Raw genomic sequence first — 20,654 nt, forward strand, 5'->3', positions numbered from 1 at the left:
AGTTCTCAGTGAGTGTATCAGCAAAAATAAACTTGTTTTCTAAGATGGCCGCTTTTGCTATCACAAAACAAATAGATGTTGCACTACTTCAGTAAATATACACCTCTGATGAACAATGACACACAGTATAGACAATTGTCAACCAAAAAAGTGCCTTTTTCAATTGGCCATATGACATCTGACCTATATAATTGTCATTTGAGAAAAATGTCAGTTGAGTCAAGCTTCAAGTTGACTTTGTTCATCCTGATCTGATATATAGTTCTGAAGTTATCGTGTTTTTGTCTCTGATGTACAAAGACTAGTTCCAGGGCCTTGCGGTTTCTGAGATTCCATTGCCACAAAATTAACCGGTCAGAAGAAAAAAACAATTAAACATTTTTACATTGGTTTTGGACTAGTGGGTATACGTCTGATGACGCATAGGAAATCAATGTATAAAGAAACCCAACAACTATTGGGCCCAACAACTATTGGGCCTATAAGCCACCCCTATAAGGGGGAGGCTTAATTAAAGTGTGTAGACCTAACGTAAACTCACCATGTTCCGAACAGTGCAGCTTTCATGATGAATAACAAAAAAAAATACTTCTATATCAGCTTTGGTTTTTGTGTGTGTGTAAAGTATAATTCCTTCTGTTTTCATAAAAACTTGGTATGAGTCACATACACGATCCATTTCAGCATGCAGTGACATGGTAATAGTGCTCCACTGTGACATTGTGGTGGGGAAGCTGTTGCCAACAAGAGATTACGAACCGGACACTTATACAGCAGTGTTCGGACCATCGTGAGCTAAAAAGCTGTCCTCCGAACACGGGGACGTTATGCAGTTAGCCTATTTGCCGTTCTCTCTATAATTATTGGTCCAATCAATCAAAGTGTTTTGGTGTCTAAGATAGTCAATAAGCAACCATAATCATAAACCACATTCCTCAGGAGAAAAACTACCATTGAACGGACGTTAACTTCTGGTGGAAGCGACCATTTCGAGTTTACGTTATCTTTTGAAGACATGACAGCAACTTTTGAGTGGAGGCACTGACTGGACTTGTAGCCTACAACTTAACCATTCTCAATGGAGCAACAAAAAAAGAATAAGAAACATGTCACTTAATTGCTCAAGTTAGAAGTTAAACATATCTTGACTTGATTTTCATTAATTATTTTAATACAGGACAGCTCCTTGATCCCTGCTATAAAAATAGCCTATCAAATCTCTTCACAGTGTTAAACTAATAGTTCTGCACTTGCACGTTCAATAATGGTGCAGCCATGAAACCACACTGCTTTTGCTATAATTAATATTCCCTATACATAATTGAACAATGTCGTATTTCCAGTATGGTGACGAGGGCAGGGGTCACATTTAAAGGTTGTACAAAATGAACACCGAGAGGACTTCGCTTTTCTGTTACAATCTCTATTATTCTGCCTAAAATAGACATTGACCTCATACAATGTAGTGAAAGCATCTGACAGTGTCGTTACACGTGTCTCAAAATTACATCGAGCCCTTTCCAAAAGCCCAGCCCACTTCCGTGTTTAGATTCCCCTCCCTCCGGTTCTAAAGCGGTTATTTGCAGAGTTCGCTGTCATTTTCACAGGTGGGCATGTCCTACCATTTCGATAGTTTTTTGTTTAGCCTGAGTGACATCACCGGTTCCGTCCCAACACGGAAATGAAAGATGGTTGTTGTGTGTTGTGATCTCGTTGATTTGTGTGCCGCCTCCTGCGTGGGTGACTGTACCTGCTGTGCATGCCAACTTAAAAGTTGAAATGTCCAGTTGAAGAAAGAATTATGTACAGTAATAATTTGAAATTGATTCAGCATCTAGACGTGTAGTGACAGTTCGATCTTTGACTATTCTTGACCAATGTTAATGTTGAAAATACGATTGCTGGTTATCTACTTTATTAGCTATTTTTAAAATAACATTAAATTACATGGTCGAAAGGACACGCTCTTTTGGAAAATGAAGGACTGGAGACGATGCCTGCTGTTACTCCTGTTCATATTTCTTGGTGGAAGCGTTCTTCAGGTAACGAGGTCTTTGTCGCATGTATTTGGTTAGAGCTACTGCGCTCGTGTGGAACACGGATTATCTTGCTGGCTACAGTAGCGAGCAACAAGCGCAGCGTAAAGTTACAGTTCATCTATTTATGGAGCCGTGAAGGGAGGGATAATATCAGAAGTGCACGGAGCAGTGCAATGTAGTAACCACCTTGATAGATTGTTTGCTAGCTACTCAGGGTGTCTTTTAAGAAAACATAGCCCAGCCCATAGTGCAGAAATAAACAGATATACACAGACTCAAAAACACAAACCTATCTAGCTGAATGGAAGACAGTTCTTTCTGTATTGCACTTATTTAGCTTAACATTTGAGCTTTAAAATTATTTGTATGGTGATGGTAATGGTTATATGGCTTTATGATTCCGTTAAACATACCAAGTTCTAGGCTTGTGAAGTATTTTGAAGTATCTTGGGTGGTATAATTGAGTTCCCACCACTTTCTCGTCCTATGATGTAATTCATTCCAGTATTTGACGTTATAGGTATAGATTTGTAATTTAGCCTATGTCTGTGCAACAGGATGCAGGAGCTTTTGGACTTTAGTGCCTCTGTCATCAGGAGTGGCAACCTTCTGGTTGTAGATCTGCTTTAACATTTACATTGTTGTCCTTTTAACTGCAGTATGAAGTAATATTCTGCATTTGCTCTGGTGTTGTACAATATGCTGATCAAATGGTATGAAACGGTTGAGTCAGTAGGCCTGTGAGGTTCCTCACGTTCTTTTGGCATGTTCTTCACCGTCAAAGGCGTTGTTAGTACTTTTTTGCAATAGCCAGCTGCTGGCCATGTCAGCAAGAGGCTTTGTGAATTGGAGGGATGCTGGAATCATGGCTGCCTGGCAACAAACAACAGAGCTTTGTCTTGCTTTATCTGTGGCAATGAGCATTAGTGACTGCTTTTGACCCTGTGTGTGTGTTGCGCATGTGTGCAAAAAAAGGGGTGTCTGATTCTGTTTGATTTAAATCCTGTAACAAAAGACAGATGTGTAACTAGGATATTTTTTGAATGGGCCTGCATGTCTTTCATGAATTTCCCCTAAACTTGTATAAAATTGCTTAATTCATAGTGTGTCTGTCTGTGTGTCTGGCCTCATTTTATCAAAAATTAAGCTGCAATTTAGATAACAGCAGTGCACGCCTCCTTCTCGTGAACAAACGAAAAAGACAGTGCCTACAAACCACTCACTATAAGTTTTGTTCTTCCATGCTTTTTGTAGCTGTAGCTTTGCAGGGTTAATGAAGCAGCATGTTGATGAAGAGAGATAAGTTTGAAACCAAAAAAAACCCCAAAAAACCAAATGTGTTTTACAGGATGGGGTGAAGCTGAACTGCGACTTTGTGTTTGCCAAAAGCACACCCTGTACTGTGTGCTATGTGCCGTCCAAATGCTGGACCGATATTACCACCCCTTATTAAGTAAATATGGGTGTGGTAACTTCCAGGGGTTATCGCCTATATTAGACACTGTTGCTTTAGCCTCCGCATTGGCTCCGGCATGGCCACTGCCTGCCTAACATGTGCCATGTTCTCAACTCCATCTTACGTACGTATTAGCATAAGTCCTCAGGCCAAAATGACCAGGGCGGATTTTATTTGTGCAGCCGTTCATGCCTGTGCACTTGCGTAAATCACCAACGAGTGTGCAACAGTTTGTGCAAGTAGTTTGAAGAGGAAGTGATAGCTCACTCATCCAGGATCACAAAGACTGAACTCTAATTAAAGAAAGGAAGAGCAGTCATTTATAACTTTTCCTAGTTAGCTTACTGTACTCCTAGGAAGCTTGTCCCTAAAGTTACCATCCAGTGCTGGCAGAAGGCCTGTTTCTGAGCAGCTGCTGTCAACACAGCGAGTCCAGTCACACAACTGTTTGATGGACACCTTTCTTTCTCTGAAATATCTCTCTCTCTCTCTCTCTCTCTCTCTCTCTCCTCTCTAGAATTAGGAAGAGTGCAGTGAGAAAAGTTTTAATTCTGCTAATAAGATCTTTGATTGATTTAGGGCATGTTGTTTATTTTCCCCTTACTAGTTGAATATGGAATTAAATGTAATCAGTTCCTCTTGAGGATTGCCATGACATCATCAGTGCTGGAGCTGCTTGATGAGTTGCACTTTTTTCCAGTAGGTTCCAAAACGTTTCTGTATTAGGTGTGTTATACTCTTGACACACATTTTTCAGTTGAAGGATGAAAGCAATTCAGTGAGCTTGTGTGCACAGGCCTTCTTGTGTGTATTTGGACTCAAGTGTTGATTGGCCACTCCTAGCCCATGGGGGCGGGGCCTGAGATCCAGGATATCCTGCTCGCTGTACACACAGTGCCAATAAAAACATCTAAAAAGCTACAAATGCTTTATGCTATAAGGTTCCGTCGCTTGGGGCGGTACCCTCCTGGTGCATAAAACTGTATACCGAATGTACTAATGTGTAATGTGTAATGCATAACTAATATACTGAATAACTGCCTTTTTTGCTTGGAAAATGTACTCATTTGTATCCAATGAGAACATTACTGTACTTTCAGGGTACATTTGGGAAAATTGATCATTGAAGAACAAAAATACAAAGTTCCTTCACTGTGACTATATGTCTGTGAGTGTAGCAGAATAGTGCAGTTTTCCACCATTGGAGTCTCTGACTGGCCTGGTCTTTCCAGACCCAACTGAGTCTGCAGCCTCTGAGTGGAGACAGCCATTTCTTTCTATGTAAAGTCAAGAATGTAAACTGTCTTAACCCTCTCAGACCAAAGCAACATTTTTTTTGAACACTGCTAAAATACCATGTAATTGGTTAATTTAAATGTCTGTTGAAAGAACAGACTGTGCAAACAATAAGAGATGACATATGTCTCTCATGTCATCTTGCCTGTGAATAATCAATTGTTGTGTCCTAATGGCACAACAATCTTCACACGCTTAATTTATAATTTAAAGTTTTACTGATAACATTAATCGGTAATAAAGATGAAACCATTATCTTTTGTATTATGAAACAAATTTTAGAGTCTGCACTGTGATTTTCATCCGGCATTTTTTTAAACCATTGTCTCCATTGTCATGGACATCAGGCATTGCCGTATAGAAATGTAATGAAAAAGATTCTGAATGGTTTTGAAAAGGTTTTGAATGCGGTTTTTGTTTTCATTATTATTATTTTCATCACTAACATTCCTAATCTTATAGAGAAAGTGTTATATTCTGCTATATTATATCACATGGAATGTCATAAAAGACAATTCAACTTAATGAAAAAACATGAAAGCATGCATCCTTCATCTGCACCCTTTTGAATGATGAAAATGTAGGCTTTTATTTATTATTGGAATAATGTGAGATTAATCATTTAAATGACAATCCGTTGTTAATAGTTCAAATGTGTCTCATTTGTTAATATTTGTCTCAGTACAGAGTATCCTGCAATTCAGATTACTTGTAAATCAGTGCTACATTTCACTCTGCCACTGCATTTCAGGTACTAGTAACAGTAACATTTATACCATTATTAATGACTTAAATTTTTTTTTTTTTACTTGCTTCTCGGCCTCATAATGGCATGATTGACTTATATTTAGACTAGATACTGAAAGCTGAAAATATTACATATTACAATTGTTATGTCGTACTCTCCATTGCAGTGTACAAAAAAATTACTTTTTAAAAAAAATTCTGATTTGAGACCCAAAAATGAGTGAAAGTGAAAGTCATAGTTTCCCTGGTTTTTATTTTTTTCCCCATAGTTTTGCTGGAACATATCACAGGTCTGAGAGGGTTAATGTTGCATTCCAATGGCTGAAAGTGATACTCCAGTTTAGCTGGTAATGCAGAGCGCTCTGATGGAAGAAGCATTTGAATACAGCCTGGGGTGATGCAGCCAAATAAGGAGGATTTTACAAGTTGAGCCTTTCTGTTCAGAATTTACGCCTGGTCTTTGTTTTCTCATCCTCATGGTTGCTTGACTGGTGAGACTGCTTGCGTTCTATGCTGTTGCAGACAGCAAATATTTGCTTCGGCAGCAGAAGTTCAGTCATCTGATATTAAGATTGCACTTTGTCTTAAGCACTCAAGCATCTCTTGTCCCCCTCCCTCCTCCTCCCTCCTCCCATCCTCTCTCCCCAGTGTGAGGCGGGCAGCTCGGTGACCCTGCCGGAGTCACTGCTCTTTGTGTCCACTCTGGACGGCAGCCTGCACGCGGTCAGCAAGCAGTCTGGTGACATTAAGTGGACTCTCAAGGAAGGTCAGCTCATGGGCCCCTGAACATTCTCCTTTGTGTATTACAGTTACCGTCAACCCACCACACTCATTATTATCTCTATTTCAGACCCCATCATACAAGTCCCTGTCTACCTGACTGAGTAAGTGCTTCTTCACCATTATGCTAGCAGTTGCAGCTCTGGGATACTCAGCTGAAAGAGAGGTCTCAAGGCCTTGATGTTGGTGCCACTGTTGACAGTGTTAACTCCCTATACCAGTGACCTTCATTCCTGCTCCTGGAGAGCAGTGGGGTCTGCTGGTTTTTGTTTTTTCCTTAATAGCAGGAACCAATTCAGACCCAATAAACAAGGTGAGGTGAGTTAACTGTGTAATCAACTGCTTTCATTGATCAATTAAGTGCTGAGTAACAACGAAAGCCAGCACACTCTACAGCTCTCCGGGACCAGGAATGAAGACCACTGCCCTATACAGTCATATCAGTGGTTGGAGTTGTGTGAGCTCATGGCTAATGGCTGATGGGAATGATCTGTGCTCTGTCCAGACCAGGGTTTCTCCCAGACCCCAATGACGGCAGTCTGTATGTGCTGGGAGGCAAGAACAAGGAAGGCCTGATGGTGAGTGGTACCTGCTGCTGTAGGGCAGTGTGTGGGGTGGGGGGTAGTGAGGCGGTCTCAGGGTAGAGGGAAGGCTCATTGTGACCTGCCCCTGTCTCTCTGTATGCAGAAGCTGCCCTTCACTATTCCAGAGCTGGTGCAGTCCTCTCCCTGCAGGAGTTCAGATGGAGTTCTCTACACCGGTGGGTATGCCAAGGTGCCATTCTGTGTGTTCAGAGTATTGGCATGCATAAATGTATATGTTCATGTGTGTGTGTGTGTGTGTTTGTACAGGGAAGAAGCAGGACACGTGGTTTGTGGTGGACCCTCAGACCGGAGAGAAACAGACCAGTCTAACGACCGGCTCTTCAGAGTCCATCTGCCCCTCTGCACCCCTGCTCTACATTGGTCGCACAGGTCAGCCCTTCCCCTTTGTCTGCACTCCATCTCTTCGCCGTCCGTCTGTCCCCCGTGTCCTGACTGTCATGTGTCTGTTGCGACCCCACAGAGTACATGATCACCATGTACGACACCAAGACGCGGGAGCTGCGCTGGAACGCCACCTACAATGACTACTCTGCCCCTCTGTACGATGACAAATACGACTACAGTAGGTTCTGAGGTTCTGAGGTTCTGAACTTTGTGTTCAGCTTGTACGGTGCAGTTTGGGCCATTCTCAGCCCCATGTTTTAGCTGTTTTGAACCATTGGGTCGATTTTTGCATGGCTCAACAAAGTGCTGATCTGAGTTACCAAGCAAACTGTCACGTTTGCTGAAGGAAGTGTTCTGTGTAACTGGCCTCACAGTGGTTTGAGGGGCTGATTGCCTGTGGAGATAAGGAAGCCAGGGAGTGGCAAGTTTCAGAGGCGGAATTCTATCCAGAAGTGTGTGTGTGTGTGTGCTTGCATGCTTATGAATGCACGTGTGTGAGCTACCCGTACAACAAAGATAAGGACCAGGGCCTATTTTTTTCTTTTTTTTTAAACAACAAATCAACAAACAAACAACAAAGCAAAAGTGACCAAACTTAACTATCCAAATACTGCTTACCTAGCCAACTAAAAATACCGAAACACAACGTAAATCATAAAGACAACAATTAAGGTTCACAGGGAGGTAGGGATGGACGGGGAGAGGTGCTGCTTGAAGAGGTGCGTCTTCAGTTTGCGCTTGAAGGTGGGGTGTGTGTGTGTTTCTGTTGAGTGTGTGTTCTTTGTGTGTGGGGCAGAGATGGCACACTTCACCTCCAGTGGGGACGGGTTGGTGGTGACAGTGGACAGGGAGACGGGGGACGTGCTGTGGATGCAGAACTACGGGTCCCCGGTGGTGGGAGTGTACCTGTGGATGCAGGACAGCCTGCGGCGCGCCCCGCACATCAGCCTGGCCATGGAGACCCTGCGCTACCTCACCTTCTCCTCCCATAACATTCACACCATGAAGTGGAGCTACCAGTTCGTCAAGGAGCAGGCCAGCACCAAGACACAGCTCGTGTAAGAGACTTGAGTCAGACCACGCTAAATAAGCAACAAGGCCACTCATGTCCCATATGCACCATATATATATATATACAACTGAGTTATTATTATTAACCCCCTATTGCTTAGTATTTTGCTATCGTTCAGATTATTATTGCTGTTTTGGTTGCCATTTGTGGCTTAAATGGTACATCATAAATGTAACATACCATTACATAAACACAAAGTGCAACATACCATTTATGTTATTGAAAAAATATTACAAAAAAAAAAACCAATAAATGTTATTGATGTTTCACTCTTTTTATTCTCATAAAATATTTGCTTTGGTAATACACTGTGTAGTCATGGCATGGCATGGCATGGCAGAGCTTATCTGTGCATATGTGTGAGTGGAGGCTGTTTAGCATGTTCTAGGAGGTGATCAGCAGATGGCTGTGCTCAGAGCCGTGTCCTCTCTGTCTCTACAGCCCTACCCTGTATGTGGGGAAGCTGGACTCCCATTTCTACGCCTCTACGTCGCTGGTCCATGAAGGCGTGTCCATCGTGGTGAGTGTGGCTGGCACTCTATTGGCTGCACTGTATCTCTATCTGGTGCAGACTGTCATCAATAATTTAAGGCTATTTACATCCATATTGGGCAATCCATGTCGGAATTACATCCAATTTCGTAAAATGTCCCTCTATTTTAGGGGACCAAAAGTAATTGGACAGTTGGCTTCTCAGCTCTTTCTGATTAGTCAGGTCTATTCAATTGCTTCCTTCATTAGCCTACACTCTCTGAACATCGGTAACAAGTTATCAGTATCTAGTGTTTACATCCATGTTGGTTCATCACTGTAGGAATTACAGTTACATAATTTCAGGGCGTCATAACATTCAAGACACATGGTTTCACATGGGTTTCGGATGAGTAAGATTTGTTCAGTTGCTTCCTTTGTGCAGGTATAAGACAGCTTTCAGTATCTAGTCTTGATTCTCGGCTTTTGGTTGCCTTTAGAGTGTGTTATTGTGTTTGTAAATATGCGGACCAGAGTTGTGCCAATGCCAGTCAAGAGAAGCCCCATTATGAGGCTGAGAAGAAAAGAGTACAGAGCCAAAAGAACAGAAATTCTACCAGTGTCCAAATAGTTACGGACTGCACTGTATAAAAAGTTAGACCAAAATATATCTCTCTCTGACCAGCACCCATGTGTTATCTCTCACACTCTTGCGCACTCTCAGCACATTTTAGTTTCTTCTGTGAGTGTGATAATGTGGTAAAGAAAAGGCTTGATCTGTACGTAGATGGTGTGAGCGAAGCTGACAAACCGAGCATTTCTTCACCCGTAGCCACGCGGCCTCACTTTGGCGAGGATCGAAGGGCCGACCACAGAGGAGGTAACCGTGAGGGAGAGGGGCGAGTGCGAGATCACTCCCAGCACGGACGTCAAGTACCCCCCAGGCACCACACAGAGCCTGCAAAACCAATGGCTGCTGATTGGTATGCCCCCTCTAACAGAGCCAGTGGATAAAGAATTTAGAATTTGTTATTTAGCTGACACTTTTTATCCAAAGTGACTTACACTTCAGTAGACTAAGCAGGGGAGAATCCCTGGAGCAATGCATGGTTAGGAGTCATGCTCAAAGGCCCAACAGCTGTGCGTGGCTATACCAGGGCTTGAGTCACCAACCTTCCAGGTCCCAGTCATGTACCTTAGGCTAGGCTTCAGGCTGCCCCGTGTTTGTAAAGTACTGACTACGTGTATTCCAGGTCACCATGAGCTACCCCCTGTGGCACACACCACTATGCTGCGGGAATTCCCTGAAAGCCTTCAGCGTTCCGGGGATGCTGTGATCCCGCCCCGGTCCTCGCCACGCCCACCGTACAACCCAGTAAGCCCCTCCCCCTCTCCCTTGGTCTTTATGAGAATTCTGATCATGCTCATATTATCCCTGACCAATGAGTGTCACTCCTCAGTTTGTGGCCGGGAGCAAGAGCAGAGAACCCCTGCCTGTCAAACAGGAAGCCCCGCCTGCAGCCACGCCCACTCGGACAGCCGTCCTACCGGAAAGCCTGACCAAGGATCCTCTCACTCTGGCTGTGCTCACCCTGCTGCTGGGGGGCTGGCTGGCCTTCGTGTTCACATACCCTCGGGTGAGTCTACTTGTGTGTATGTGTGTGTGTGTGTGTGTGTGTGTGAGAGAGAGACAGAGTCATGTGTGTGCGTCTGTATGACCTGTGTGTGCATGTGTGTATATCTGTATGACCTGTGTGTGTGTGTGTGTATCTGTATGACCTGTGTGTGTGTGGGTGTGTATCTGTATGACCTGTGTGTGTGTGTGGGCGTGTATCTGTATGACCTGTGTGTGTGTGGGTGTGTATCTGTATGACCTGTGTGTGTGTGTGGGTGTGTATCTGTATGACCTGTGTGTGTGTGGGTGTGTATCTGTATGACCTGTGTGTGTGTGTGGGTGTGTATCTGTATGACCTGTGTGTGTGTGGGTGTGTATCTGTATGACCTGTGTGTGTATGTGGGTGTGTATCTGTATGACCTGTGTGTGTGTGTGGGTGTGTATCTGTATGACCTGTGTGTGTGTTTGTGTGTGACCTGTGTGAGTGGGTGTGTATCTGTATGACCTGTGTGTGAGTGTGTGGGTGTGTATCTGTATGACCTGTGTGTGTGTGTGGTTGTGTATCTGTATGACCTGTGTGTGTGTGTGTGTGTGTGTGTGTATCTGTATGACCTGTATGTGTGGGTGTGTATCTGTATGACCTGTGTGTGTGTGTGTGTGTGTATCTGTATGACCTGTGTGTGTGTGTGTGTGTGTGTGTGTGTGTGTGTGGGTGTGTATCTGTATGAGCTGTGTGTGTGTGTGTGTCTGTATGACCTGTGTGTGAGTGTGTGGGTGTGTATCTGTATGAGCTGTGTGTGTGTGTGTGTGTGTATCTGTATGACCTGTGTGTGTGTGTGGGTGTGTATCTGTATGACCTGTGTGTGTGTGTATCTGTATGACCTGTGTGTGTGGGTGTGTATCTATATGACGTGTGTGTGTGTGTGTGTGTGTGTGTGTGTGTGGGTGTGTATCTGTATGAGCTGTGTGTGTGTGTGTCTGTATGACCTGTGTGTGAGTGTGTGTGTGTGTGTATCTGTATGACCTGTGTGTGAGTGTGTGGGTGTGTATCTGTATGACCTGTGTGTGAGTGTGTGTCTGTATGACCTGTGTGTGTGTGTGTATCTGTATGACCTGTGTGTGTGTGTGTGTGTGTATGACCTGTGTGAGTGTGTATCTGTATGACCTGTGTGTGTGTGTGTGTGTGTATATCTGTGTGCTCCAGCGCATGGCCCATCAGGAGAAGGTGCAGAGGCAGCAGCTGGAGGAGGCTCTGGAGTCCCGGCTGCAGAGGCTGCAGACCCAGCAGAGTGCGCCCCCTCCCTCTGACACCACCACCCCCCGCAGCAGCAGCGACTCCACCAGAGACACCATCTCCAACGGGTCTGCTCCCCTGGGATCCCCACGCGCCACAGAGCCCCCACACACTGCGGGTGAGAGAAGAGCTGTGTCACACTGTCAGTTACCTCACCTGCCTGTGTGTGAGTGTGTCAGTCACCCTTCCTGCCTGTGTGTGAGTGTGTCAGTTACCCCTCCTGCCTGTGCATGCGTGTGTCAGGCACACTACCTGCCTGTGTATGAGTGTGTCATTCACTCTACCTGCCTGTGCATGCGTGTGTCAGTTACCCCTCCTGCCTGTGTGTGAGTGTGTCAGTTACCCCTCCTGCCTGTGTGTGAGTGTGTCAGTTACCCCTCCTGCCTGTGTGTGAGTGTGTCAGTTACCCCTCCTGCCTGTGTGTGAGTGTGTCAGTTACCCCTCCTGCCTGTGTGTGAGTGTGTCAGTTACCCCTCCTGACTGTGTGTGAGTGTGTCCGTGACTGCACTGCCTGTGTGAGTGTTTCTGTCACTGCACTACTTGTGTGTGAGTGTGTCAGTCTCTCCACCTGCGTGTGTATGAGTGTCATTCACTCTACCTGCCTGTATGTGAGTCTCTCCGTTACCCCCCCTGCCTGTGTGTGAGTGTCCGTTACCCCTCCTGCCTGTGTGTGAGTCTGTCCGTTACCCCTCCTGCCTGTGTGTGAGTCTGTCCGTTACCCCTCCTGCCTGTGTGTGAGTCTCTCCGTTACCCCCCCGCCTGTGTGTGAGTGTCCGTTACCCCTCCTGCCTGTGTGTGAGTCTGTCCGTTACCCCTCCTGCCTGTGAGTCTGTCCGTTACCCCTCCTGCCTGTGTGTGAGTCTGTCCGTTACCCCTCCTGCCTGTGTATGAGTGTGTCAGTCACCCCTCCTGCCTGTGTGTGAGTGTGTCAGTTACTCCTCCTACCTGTGTGTGAGTGTGTCAGTCATCCCTCCTGCCTGTGTGTGAGTGTGTCAGTTACTCCTCCTACCTGTGTGTGTGTGTCAGTCATCCCTCCTGCCTGTGTATGACTCTGTCAGTTACTTCTCCTGCCTGTGTGTGAGTGTGTCTGTCACTGCACTGCCCATGTGGTGTGAGTGATTCTGTCACTGCACTACTTGTGTGTGAGTGTGTTAGCCACTGCACTGCCCGTGTGTGGTGTGAGTGTGTCAGCCACTGCACTGCCCATGTGTGGGATCACAGTGCTGGTCTCCTTGTTACAGATGGAGAGCCCAAGGAAGTGGAGGTGGGGAAGATCTCTTTCAGTCCCGCTGAGGTGCTCGGACATGGTGCAGAGGGAACCTTCGTCTTTAGGTAAGCCCTGCCGAGGGAATACAAGTCTGCATTTTATGTGTGTGTGCTGGTGTACTTTGTGTTTGTAACTTCTTGTGAGCAATGTTTTGTGTTAATCAAAGTGTGTGCATCCCATATCCCATATCTATCAGTCAGGTTGTTTGTTTGGGTGTTTGTATATTTATGTCAGTCAGGTAGTGAGTATTTGTTTCAGTGTGTTTTTATTAGTCAGTTTGTGAGGTTTTTTTTTTGGGTGTGTGTATCCATTTTCAGGGTGTGAGTCTGTGTGTTTGTGTGCATGTATCGGTTTATCAGTCAATATGTGAGTTTGTTTGTTTGGGTGTTTGTATCTGTTTATCAGTACGTTTGTGTGTGTGTGTGTGTGTGTGTGTGTGTGTGTTTGTGTGTGTGTATCTGTTTATCAGTCATTTTGTGAGTGTGCGTTTGGGTGTATGTACCTGTTTTTCAGTCAGTTTATGAGTGTGTGTTTTGGTGTATGTACCTGTTTATCAGTAAGTTTTTGAGCATGTGTTTGGGTGTATATATCTGTGTATCAGTCAGTTTGTGAATGTGTATTTGGGTGTAGGCTTGTTTGGGTGTATGTATCAGTTTGCCTGAGAGGTGTGAAGCGGTGAGGTTACTCGGCGTCTCTGTGCAGGGGTTGTTTTGACGGCCGGCGGGTGGCTGTGAAGCGGATCCTGCCCGAGTGCTTCGACTTCGCCGAGAGGGAGGTGCAGCTCCTGCGCGAGTCTGACGAGCACCCCAACGTCATCCGCTACTTCTGCACCGAGCGCGACCGGCAGTTCACCTACATCGCCATCGAGCTGTGCGCCGCCACGCTTCAGCAGGTGAGGCTGGGCTACACTACGCTTGGCTGTAACTCTTCCTCCCTCCTGCTGTACTCATTCTGAGGTGCTGTCTGTGGCCTGCAGTTTGTGGAGGACCCAGAGTGCCCGCACTCCAGCCTGGAGCCGGTGAGCCTCTTACAGCAGACCATGTGTGGCCTGAGTCACCTGCACTCTCTGAACATCGGTGAGCTGAGTTCCTGTGCTTCCACGTCCTTGGGTGTAGAGCATCAGTGTTGGGTGGGGTCTGCCCTTTTTCATCATGTATTTAATTATGGGACATTTCAATCCAGGGTCACTTTGACCCCAGTGCAGTAAGTTTAGGTCAGTGGTAACAATACCCCGTTCATGAAGCTCTACCATCCTGTAGGTCTTCATTCCGACCCTAACAAAAGGGGTAAGATCTTTTCGAGCTGTTATTTAGTAGTCAGGTGTACAAAATTAAGCCCTACAGCCCTGCTGGAGAAAACAGCTCAAGCTAGGTTTTGAAACGGCTGGTAGCTGGTTGACCAGTTCAGACCACCTCCATACTCAACATGGTTTGACCATCAAAAGGTAAGTTTTGAAACAGCTGAACGCTGGTAATAAAGTCATTGCTGGATTTTACACCAGGGACGATGGTAGATCTCCAGGAACAGGGTTGGTGACCACTGGTTTAAGTGATCTCAGCTGCTGCTTTGGTTTTTCTCCCGTAGTGCACCGGGACCTGAAGCCGCGGAACATCCTGCTGTCCATGCCGGGCCCGCGGGGCAGGGTGCGGGCGCTCATCTCTGATTTCGGGCTGTGTAAGAAGCTGCCGGCCGGGCGGCACAGCTTCAGCCTGCGCTCTGGCATCCCCGGCACTGAGGGCTGGATCGCTCCCGAGGTCCTCCTCGACCCGCCCAGGGACAACCCCGTGAGACTCCAGAGGGCCCGTGATGCACAGACAGACAGACTCGCAGACAAGACAGACAGACATGCAGACAGACATGCAGACAGACATGCAGACAGACATGCAGACAGACATGCAGACAGGCATGCAGACAGACAGACAGACAAACAGACAGACAGACAGACAGACAGACAAACACACAGACAGACTCGCATACAGACTCGCAGACAGACACGCAGACAGAAATGCAGACACAGACATACAGACTCGCAGACAGACAGACAGACACGCAGACAAACAGACAGACAGCTAACCACTCGCAGGTGTAAGCTTAGACCAGGGTTGCACAACTCCAGTCCTGGAGGGCCCATCTTCGTGCAGGTTTTCTTTCCAACCAATCAGGTTTTAGTTTTCTGACAATTCTATAAACCGGGGGTCCCCAACCCTGTCCCTGGTGATCTACTGTCCTGAAGGTATTCCACTGATTAGCAGCTCAATGAGATCTGAAGCTGTTGAATGAGGCACGTTTTGTTAGGGTTGAAGTGAAAACCTATAGGACGGTAGATCTCCAGGAACAGGGTTGATGACCACTGCTAGAAACCATGCTGGTTCACTCTTACACTTGAGCAACGTACAATCTTTAGGATAAACTTGCAGTCTGCAGCTGTAGCTGGTGCTCAAAGTAATGTCAGCACTTGTTGTACACCTCTGGCTTACACTCCTAAGAAATGTGTTTCCAGGTCAGCGAAAAGCGTGCTGCTGACTGATGTGACTTGTGTTTCCTGCAGACCAGCGCAGTGGACATCTTTTCTGCAGGATGTGTGTTCTACTATGTGGTCTCCAGGGGTCAGCATCCGTTTGGAGATACCATACGGCGACAGGCCAACATCCTGTCGGAAGCCTACAGCCTTGACCACTTCATGGATGACCTGCACGGTGAGGCCTCAGCCGAGCTGCCCTTCTTTGTGTACGAGCATGACCGAGAACTACAAATGAGATTTCATTGTGTGCCGACATTTCTGAATGTGTTCTGCAGACAACTGAGAATAATCATAAGATTAATGGTCACCATAGTCATAAGTGGAATAATAATTTGAATCAAATTATAAATTGTAGTAATTAATCAAACTTAATTATGTCCTGGGGTCGCATCCATTGTTTCTCATTGATAGGAATTGCAATATCAGTCTACAAATCTGAATGGCATAGACTGGTCACGTAGCTGGTTAGAGGGGAAACTCTAGTCCCATCTAATATTATTGAGAGCACAGGTCTTTGTTTTAAAACCATATCTGAAGGACAGCGCAGGAAAAGTGCCCCCTGGTGGCAAAACTCCCAACTTCAATTCATTTATATGTAAATTGGTTTAAAACCGAGACAGACCACTGAAATTAAACCATTTTCTCTGTACATGTTTTGCCTCACCTTCTGAAATACATGCCCTCTATTTGCCTAATGGATTTTCCCTGATTGATCATGTGTAATGTGTAATCTCTGTCTGTCAGATGACGTGATTGCAAGGGACCTGATCGAGGGTATGATCAGTGCGGACCCTCAGTCCCGCCCATCCACAGCCTGTGTTCTCAAGCACCCCTTCTTCTGGAGCCCTGAAAAACAGCTGCAGTTCTTCCAGGTCTGTGACCCGCTCGGCTGTGCTGCTGTGTGTGTGTGAGTTGAGCATGTGTGTGTGCGTGTGTGTGTGTGTGAGTGAGAGCTGAGTGTGTGTTTGTGTGTGTGTGTGTGTGAGCTGAGCGTGTGTGTTTGTGACGATGCCTGCGTGTTACTGTGTACGAGGATGGTGTGTGTGAGCTGAGCTTGTGTGTGTGTGTGTGATGATGCCTGTGCTGCTGTGTACGAGGATGGTGTGTGTGTGAACTGAGCGTGTGTGTGTGTGACGATGCCTGCGGGTTACTGTGTTCGAGGATGGTGTGTGTGAGCTGTGGTGGTGTGTGTTGATGCCTGCAGGTTACTGTGTACGAGGATGGTGTGTGTGAGCTGTGGTGGTGTGTGTTGATGCCTGCAGGTTACTGTGTTTGAGGATGGTGTTTGCTGAGCATGTGTGTGTGTTGATGCCTGCGGGTTACTGTGTTCGAGGATGGTGTGTGTGAGCTGAGCTGAGCGTGTCTCTGTGTGACAGGACGTAAGTGACCGGATAGAGAAGGAGCCGGCAGACAGCCCCATTGTGGTGAGGCTGGAGACAGCGGGAAGAGCGGTGGTCAGGACCAACTGGAGGATGCACATCTCTGTCCCTCTGCAGACAGGTGGGTTCAGCGCCAGGGCGTCGGGTGGGGGCTGTTGTGTGGGTGGCTGATCTGATGTACTCTTGTCTGTCCCCACAGACCTCAGGAAGTTCCGTACCTACAAAGGCAACTCAGTCCGGGACCTGCTGAGGGCCATGAGGAATAAGGTCAGTTTGCGTAATTTCACATGCATGCTCATTCATTTGCAGTGAAATGAACCACGGTCTTAGGAGAAGAACCTAAGCCCATTGTCTTTTAGTAATATGATTTCAAAATAAGGATTCTAACAATAGTTACAATAAGCAACAGTTACCATGAGCAACATGACTGCATTTAAACATTTTTTTTTTAAACACTTGAATCATGTTCCAAATGCTCTTTTCTGTAACATAGCAAAAACCAAAACTAGAGGGTATACTTCAAGAAGCTAACAGAGACCTCCCTGTACTCTTATAAATATGTTTCTTTTTAGCCAGTCGTGGAAAAGCAGTCATTTTCACACTTTTGTAACTTCAACTGAGGAGGAACACTGCCCTGAAAACTGTTAAGAACCCTTGTGTTGGGATGCAACCTGACGCGCTGTATTAAAGGTGTCCGCCCCTTCTTGTGTTGAACAGAAGCACCATTACCACGAGCTGCCCGCAGAGGTGCAGGAGACGCTGGGGGAGGTCCCAGAAGGCTTTGTGCACTACTTCACCTCACGCTTCCCCCGGCTGCTGCTCCACACGCACGGCGCCATGCACTCCTGTGCCCACGAGCGACTCTTCCACCCTTACTACCCTCCTGCAGACCACGAGCCCCACTAAGGAGCAGCACAAGCCCTGTGAGGCTCCACAGAGACCCCATCACACTCCATGTAGAGGGAACGGCACATCCCGACCACTCTAACCCCGCTCTCCCTCTGTGAAAACCCAAACCTGTGGACATCAGTGGATGGACTTGCACTGTGAACATGGTTACACACACTGGAGATACCCCAGCCAAACGGGCGCATGAGGAGTTGCACTGAGCTGTTTGGGGACCTTTGAAGGCACCAGAGCCAAAAGGGGCTCCTGGAGAATGCATCCATTTTGTAAATTATTTTGAAAAGGAATTGTATTTTTAAAGTATTTTTATCAATCGAAGATTTTGATGGAACCAGTGTTTTTTAAAACTGTTTTACACATTTATCGAAAAAAATATTCAGCCAGATGAGGATCATAATGATTTTTACACTGGATAGGGTGAGCAATAAAGCCTTTGAAGGTCCTTCAGCCTGATGTCCCATAGTGGCCTCTGTATATGGCTGAATAAGTTTAAAGAAAAGAAAAAACCATCTTTCCCACGTTTCAAAAGGTTTATTATTTATTGCACATAGCAATCACCGCAATGCAGTCATTTTAAGTTCAGACACTCATCTATGCATTTCAGCCAGTCAACTGGTTTACCTCAAAGTTGGACATAATGTGCTGGTTAGCTTAAAGGTACAATAGGTAGGATTTTTGTGTTAAAACATTGTTACAAGACCATTGTAAATCCCTTCCTATCATTGAAAAAGGCTCACTGACATGTTGACTCACCCTCTGCCTGTGTTTATAGTCCTTAAATTAAATTAAATTTAAAAATATGCAGTTTATGGGCCTGCACTCTATACCAAAAACATTGTATAGCTGTACAATAATTCAAGCTCATTGGTTTAAAATTGGTTCTAATTGTCACAGCCAATGGTATTTCAACGTCAGCGCGTTCACAGAGAAGGGGTGGGATAAGCAGTGTTGTGGTTTGAGCGTGTTTGTTGCTGCAATTCCTCTCTTGATCGTTAGAAGTCCGAAATTACCTATTGTACCTTTAACTCAATCTGTGCGCATGTGCTTTTTAAGTTCCTATTAATGTACTTCACTGCTTCTAAACACAAGTTGAGGAACCGGTTGGCTACTGCCAGCATTGGCAAATATGCCCGCAAACTTTCTGGGTAAAAAAGGGTCATCTTCAAGTGGTTTTATTCGATGCATACAAGTTATAAAGTTGTTTTATGTTTCAGCAATTGGGGAAAATGTTATTTGGAATGCACACATACACTGTGTTATCTTGGAAATTGGATCTTGTAAAGATTTGTAAGTATCCCTTTACTTATAGGATAACTTGAATTCACATCCACATACTTACTGGCCTGCACATCTTACACAAGGACACAGCCTGGTAATTCAAGTAGGGAAATCTGCAAGGAATTATACAAGGAAATCCTTCGCTTACAAGCTTTCTGTAAAGTGAATGGGTCAATTCAAATGTGATGGCTAAAACATTTGTACTTTTTTATACTCTGTGCAAGCAATAACTTATAAAAAATGTTTCTCAAATTCAGTCCTGGAGTACCACTATATATGCTGGTTTTCATTCTAACCATAATCACAATCCTTGCATTTTTTGCTGTTTTTTAAGTGCTTCTCATGCCAGTTTATGTCAGATACAGTCATGTGATAAAGCATTTGCCCCCCTCCTAATTTCCTATATTATTGCATATTTCTCACATTGAATAGTTTCCGATCATTAGACAAAATATTATAATTCACAAAGGAAACGTAATGGAAAAAGCTATCAGACACCCATATCACACACATGACAAATTGCTCCTAAGAAATGTCTCAATCAACCAATTAACTAAATTTAATTGATCATTTGATTCAGCAGATTGAACACAGCCAGCCTTGTTGAATCTGAACTTCACTCCTAGTGAGCCTTACCGTCAGAGTTAAGTAATCACCACAAAGTTTCTAGAAGCACTCTTTGCCACGATCAAAGAAATTTCTCCAAGGGTGCAGCAACAACTCATCTAGGAAGTTGCAAAGATCCCAGAAGAACATCCAAATAATTGCAGGCCCCCTTTGCTTCAGCCAAGTTCAGTGTTCATGACTCCACAATAAGAAAGAGACAGGGCAAAAATGGGACACATGGGAGAGTAGCAAGACGATAACCAGTGCCACCTCTGAGAAACAATGCACTGGGATGATCCCCATGTCTTTTTCAATGACATGGGTCCCATTATGTCCGGTGTAAAACAAATCCAGCGTTTTACAATAAGGACATAACAAAGGTGGTGGTAGTGTGACGGCTTTACTGCCGTGGGGCCTGTACGAATTGCCATAATCGAAGGAGCCATGAAATCTGCTCTGTACCAAACCATTCTTAAGGACAAATAGGTACTAGAGAAAATCGGGAAGGGGATCAATACTTTCACGCTAACGTAGCTTTGTATGGCAAGAAGAATAAAAAATGTTCATATTGTGCTACATTGCATAATTTCTTAAATTCCTTTGAAACTAATCAGACTGAGGTGTATCGATAGGCTCTGGATTAGGTTGACAGAAAAGTGTTTAGTCATTTCATAATCATTTTACTTGGCCTTCGGCTTATTTGCACTTTGGCTTTTAAAGCTTATTTACAATTGATTAGATTTGATCACTTAAAACATTTTTACCTCCTTACGCAATTGTTTGCAATACAGAACAATGTCAATGTGGGACTTTTATTCTTCACTGTACGCAGAGGCAAGTCATCCCTCAAACCTTGAAAAGGGTAATAAAGAAAAGATTAATTTTCAATTATTATTGGAATAAAAACCAGCAGTGGTAACCCAGTTTGAGAACCAGTT

The 20,654-nt window shown here is 45.1% G+C and overlaps 1 protein-coding gene across 1 annotated transcript; it reads left to right on the top strand.

Annotated features, from left to right (window-relative positions):
• Positions 1-1,695: 1,695 nt before the first annotated feature.
• ern2 (endoplasmic reticulum to nucleus signaling 2) lies at positions 1,696-19,366 on the top strand. The gene is made up of 22 exons (XM_061231107.1): positions 1,696-2,042; positions 6,187-6,304; positions 6,389-6,422; positions 6,824-6,896; positions 7,006-7,078; positions 7,170-7,292; positions 7,384-7,485; positions 8,104-8,365; positions 8,821-8,899; positions 9,683-9,833; positions 10,104-10,225; positions 10,311-10,487; positions 11,670-11,877; positions 13,001-13,091; positions 13,729-13,918; positions 14,003-14,102; positions 14,611-14,810; positions 15,575-15,722; positions 16,292-16,419; positions 16,924-17,047; positions 17,126-17,193; positions 17,644-19,366. The coding sequence occupies exons 1-22, from the start codon at positions 1,977-1,979 to the stop codon at positions 17,830-17,832; spliced, it is 2,826 nt and encodes a 941-aa protein (XP_061087091.1). The 5' UTR covers positions 1,696-1,976; the 3' UTR covers positions 17,833-19,366.
• The last annotated feature ends 1,288 nt before the right edge of the window (positions 19,367-20,654 follow it).

Source organism: Conger conger, chromosome 2 (genome assembly GCF_963514075.1).
Source record: "Conger conger chromosome 2, fConCon1.1, whole genome shotgun sequence".
Lineage (NCBI taxonomy): Eukaryota > Metazoa > Chordata > Actinopteri > Anguilliformes > Congridae > Conger > Conger conger.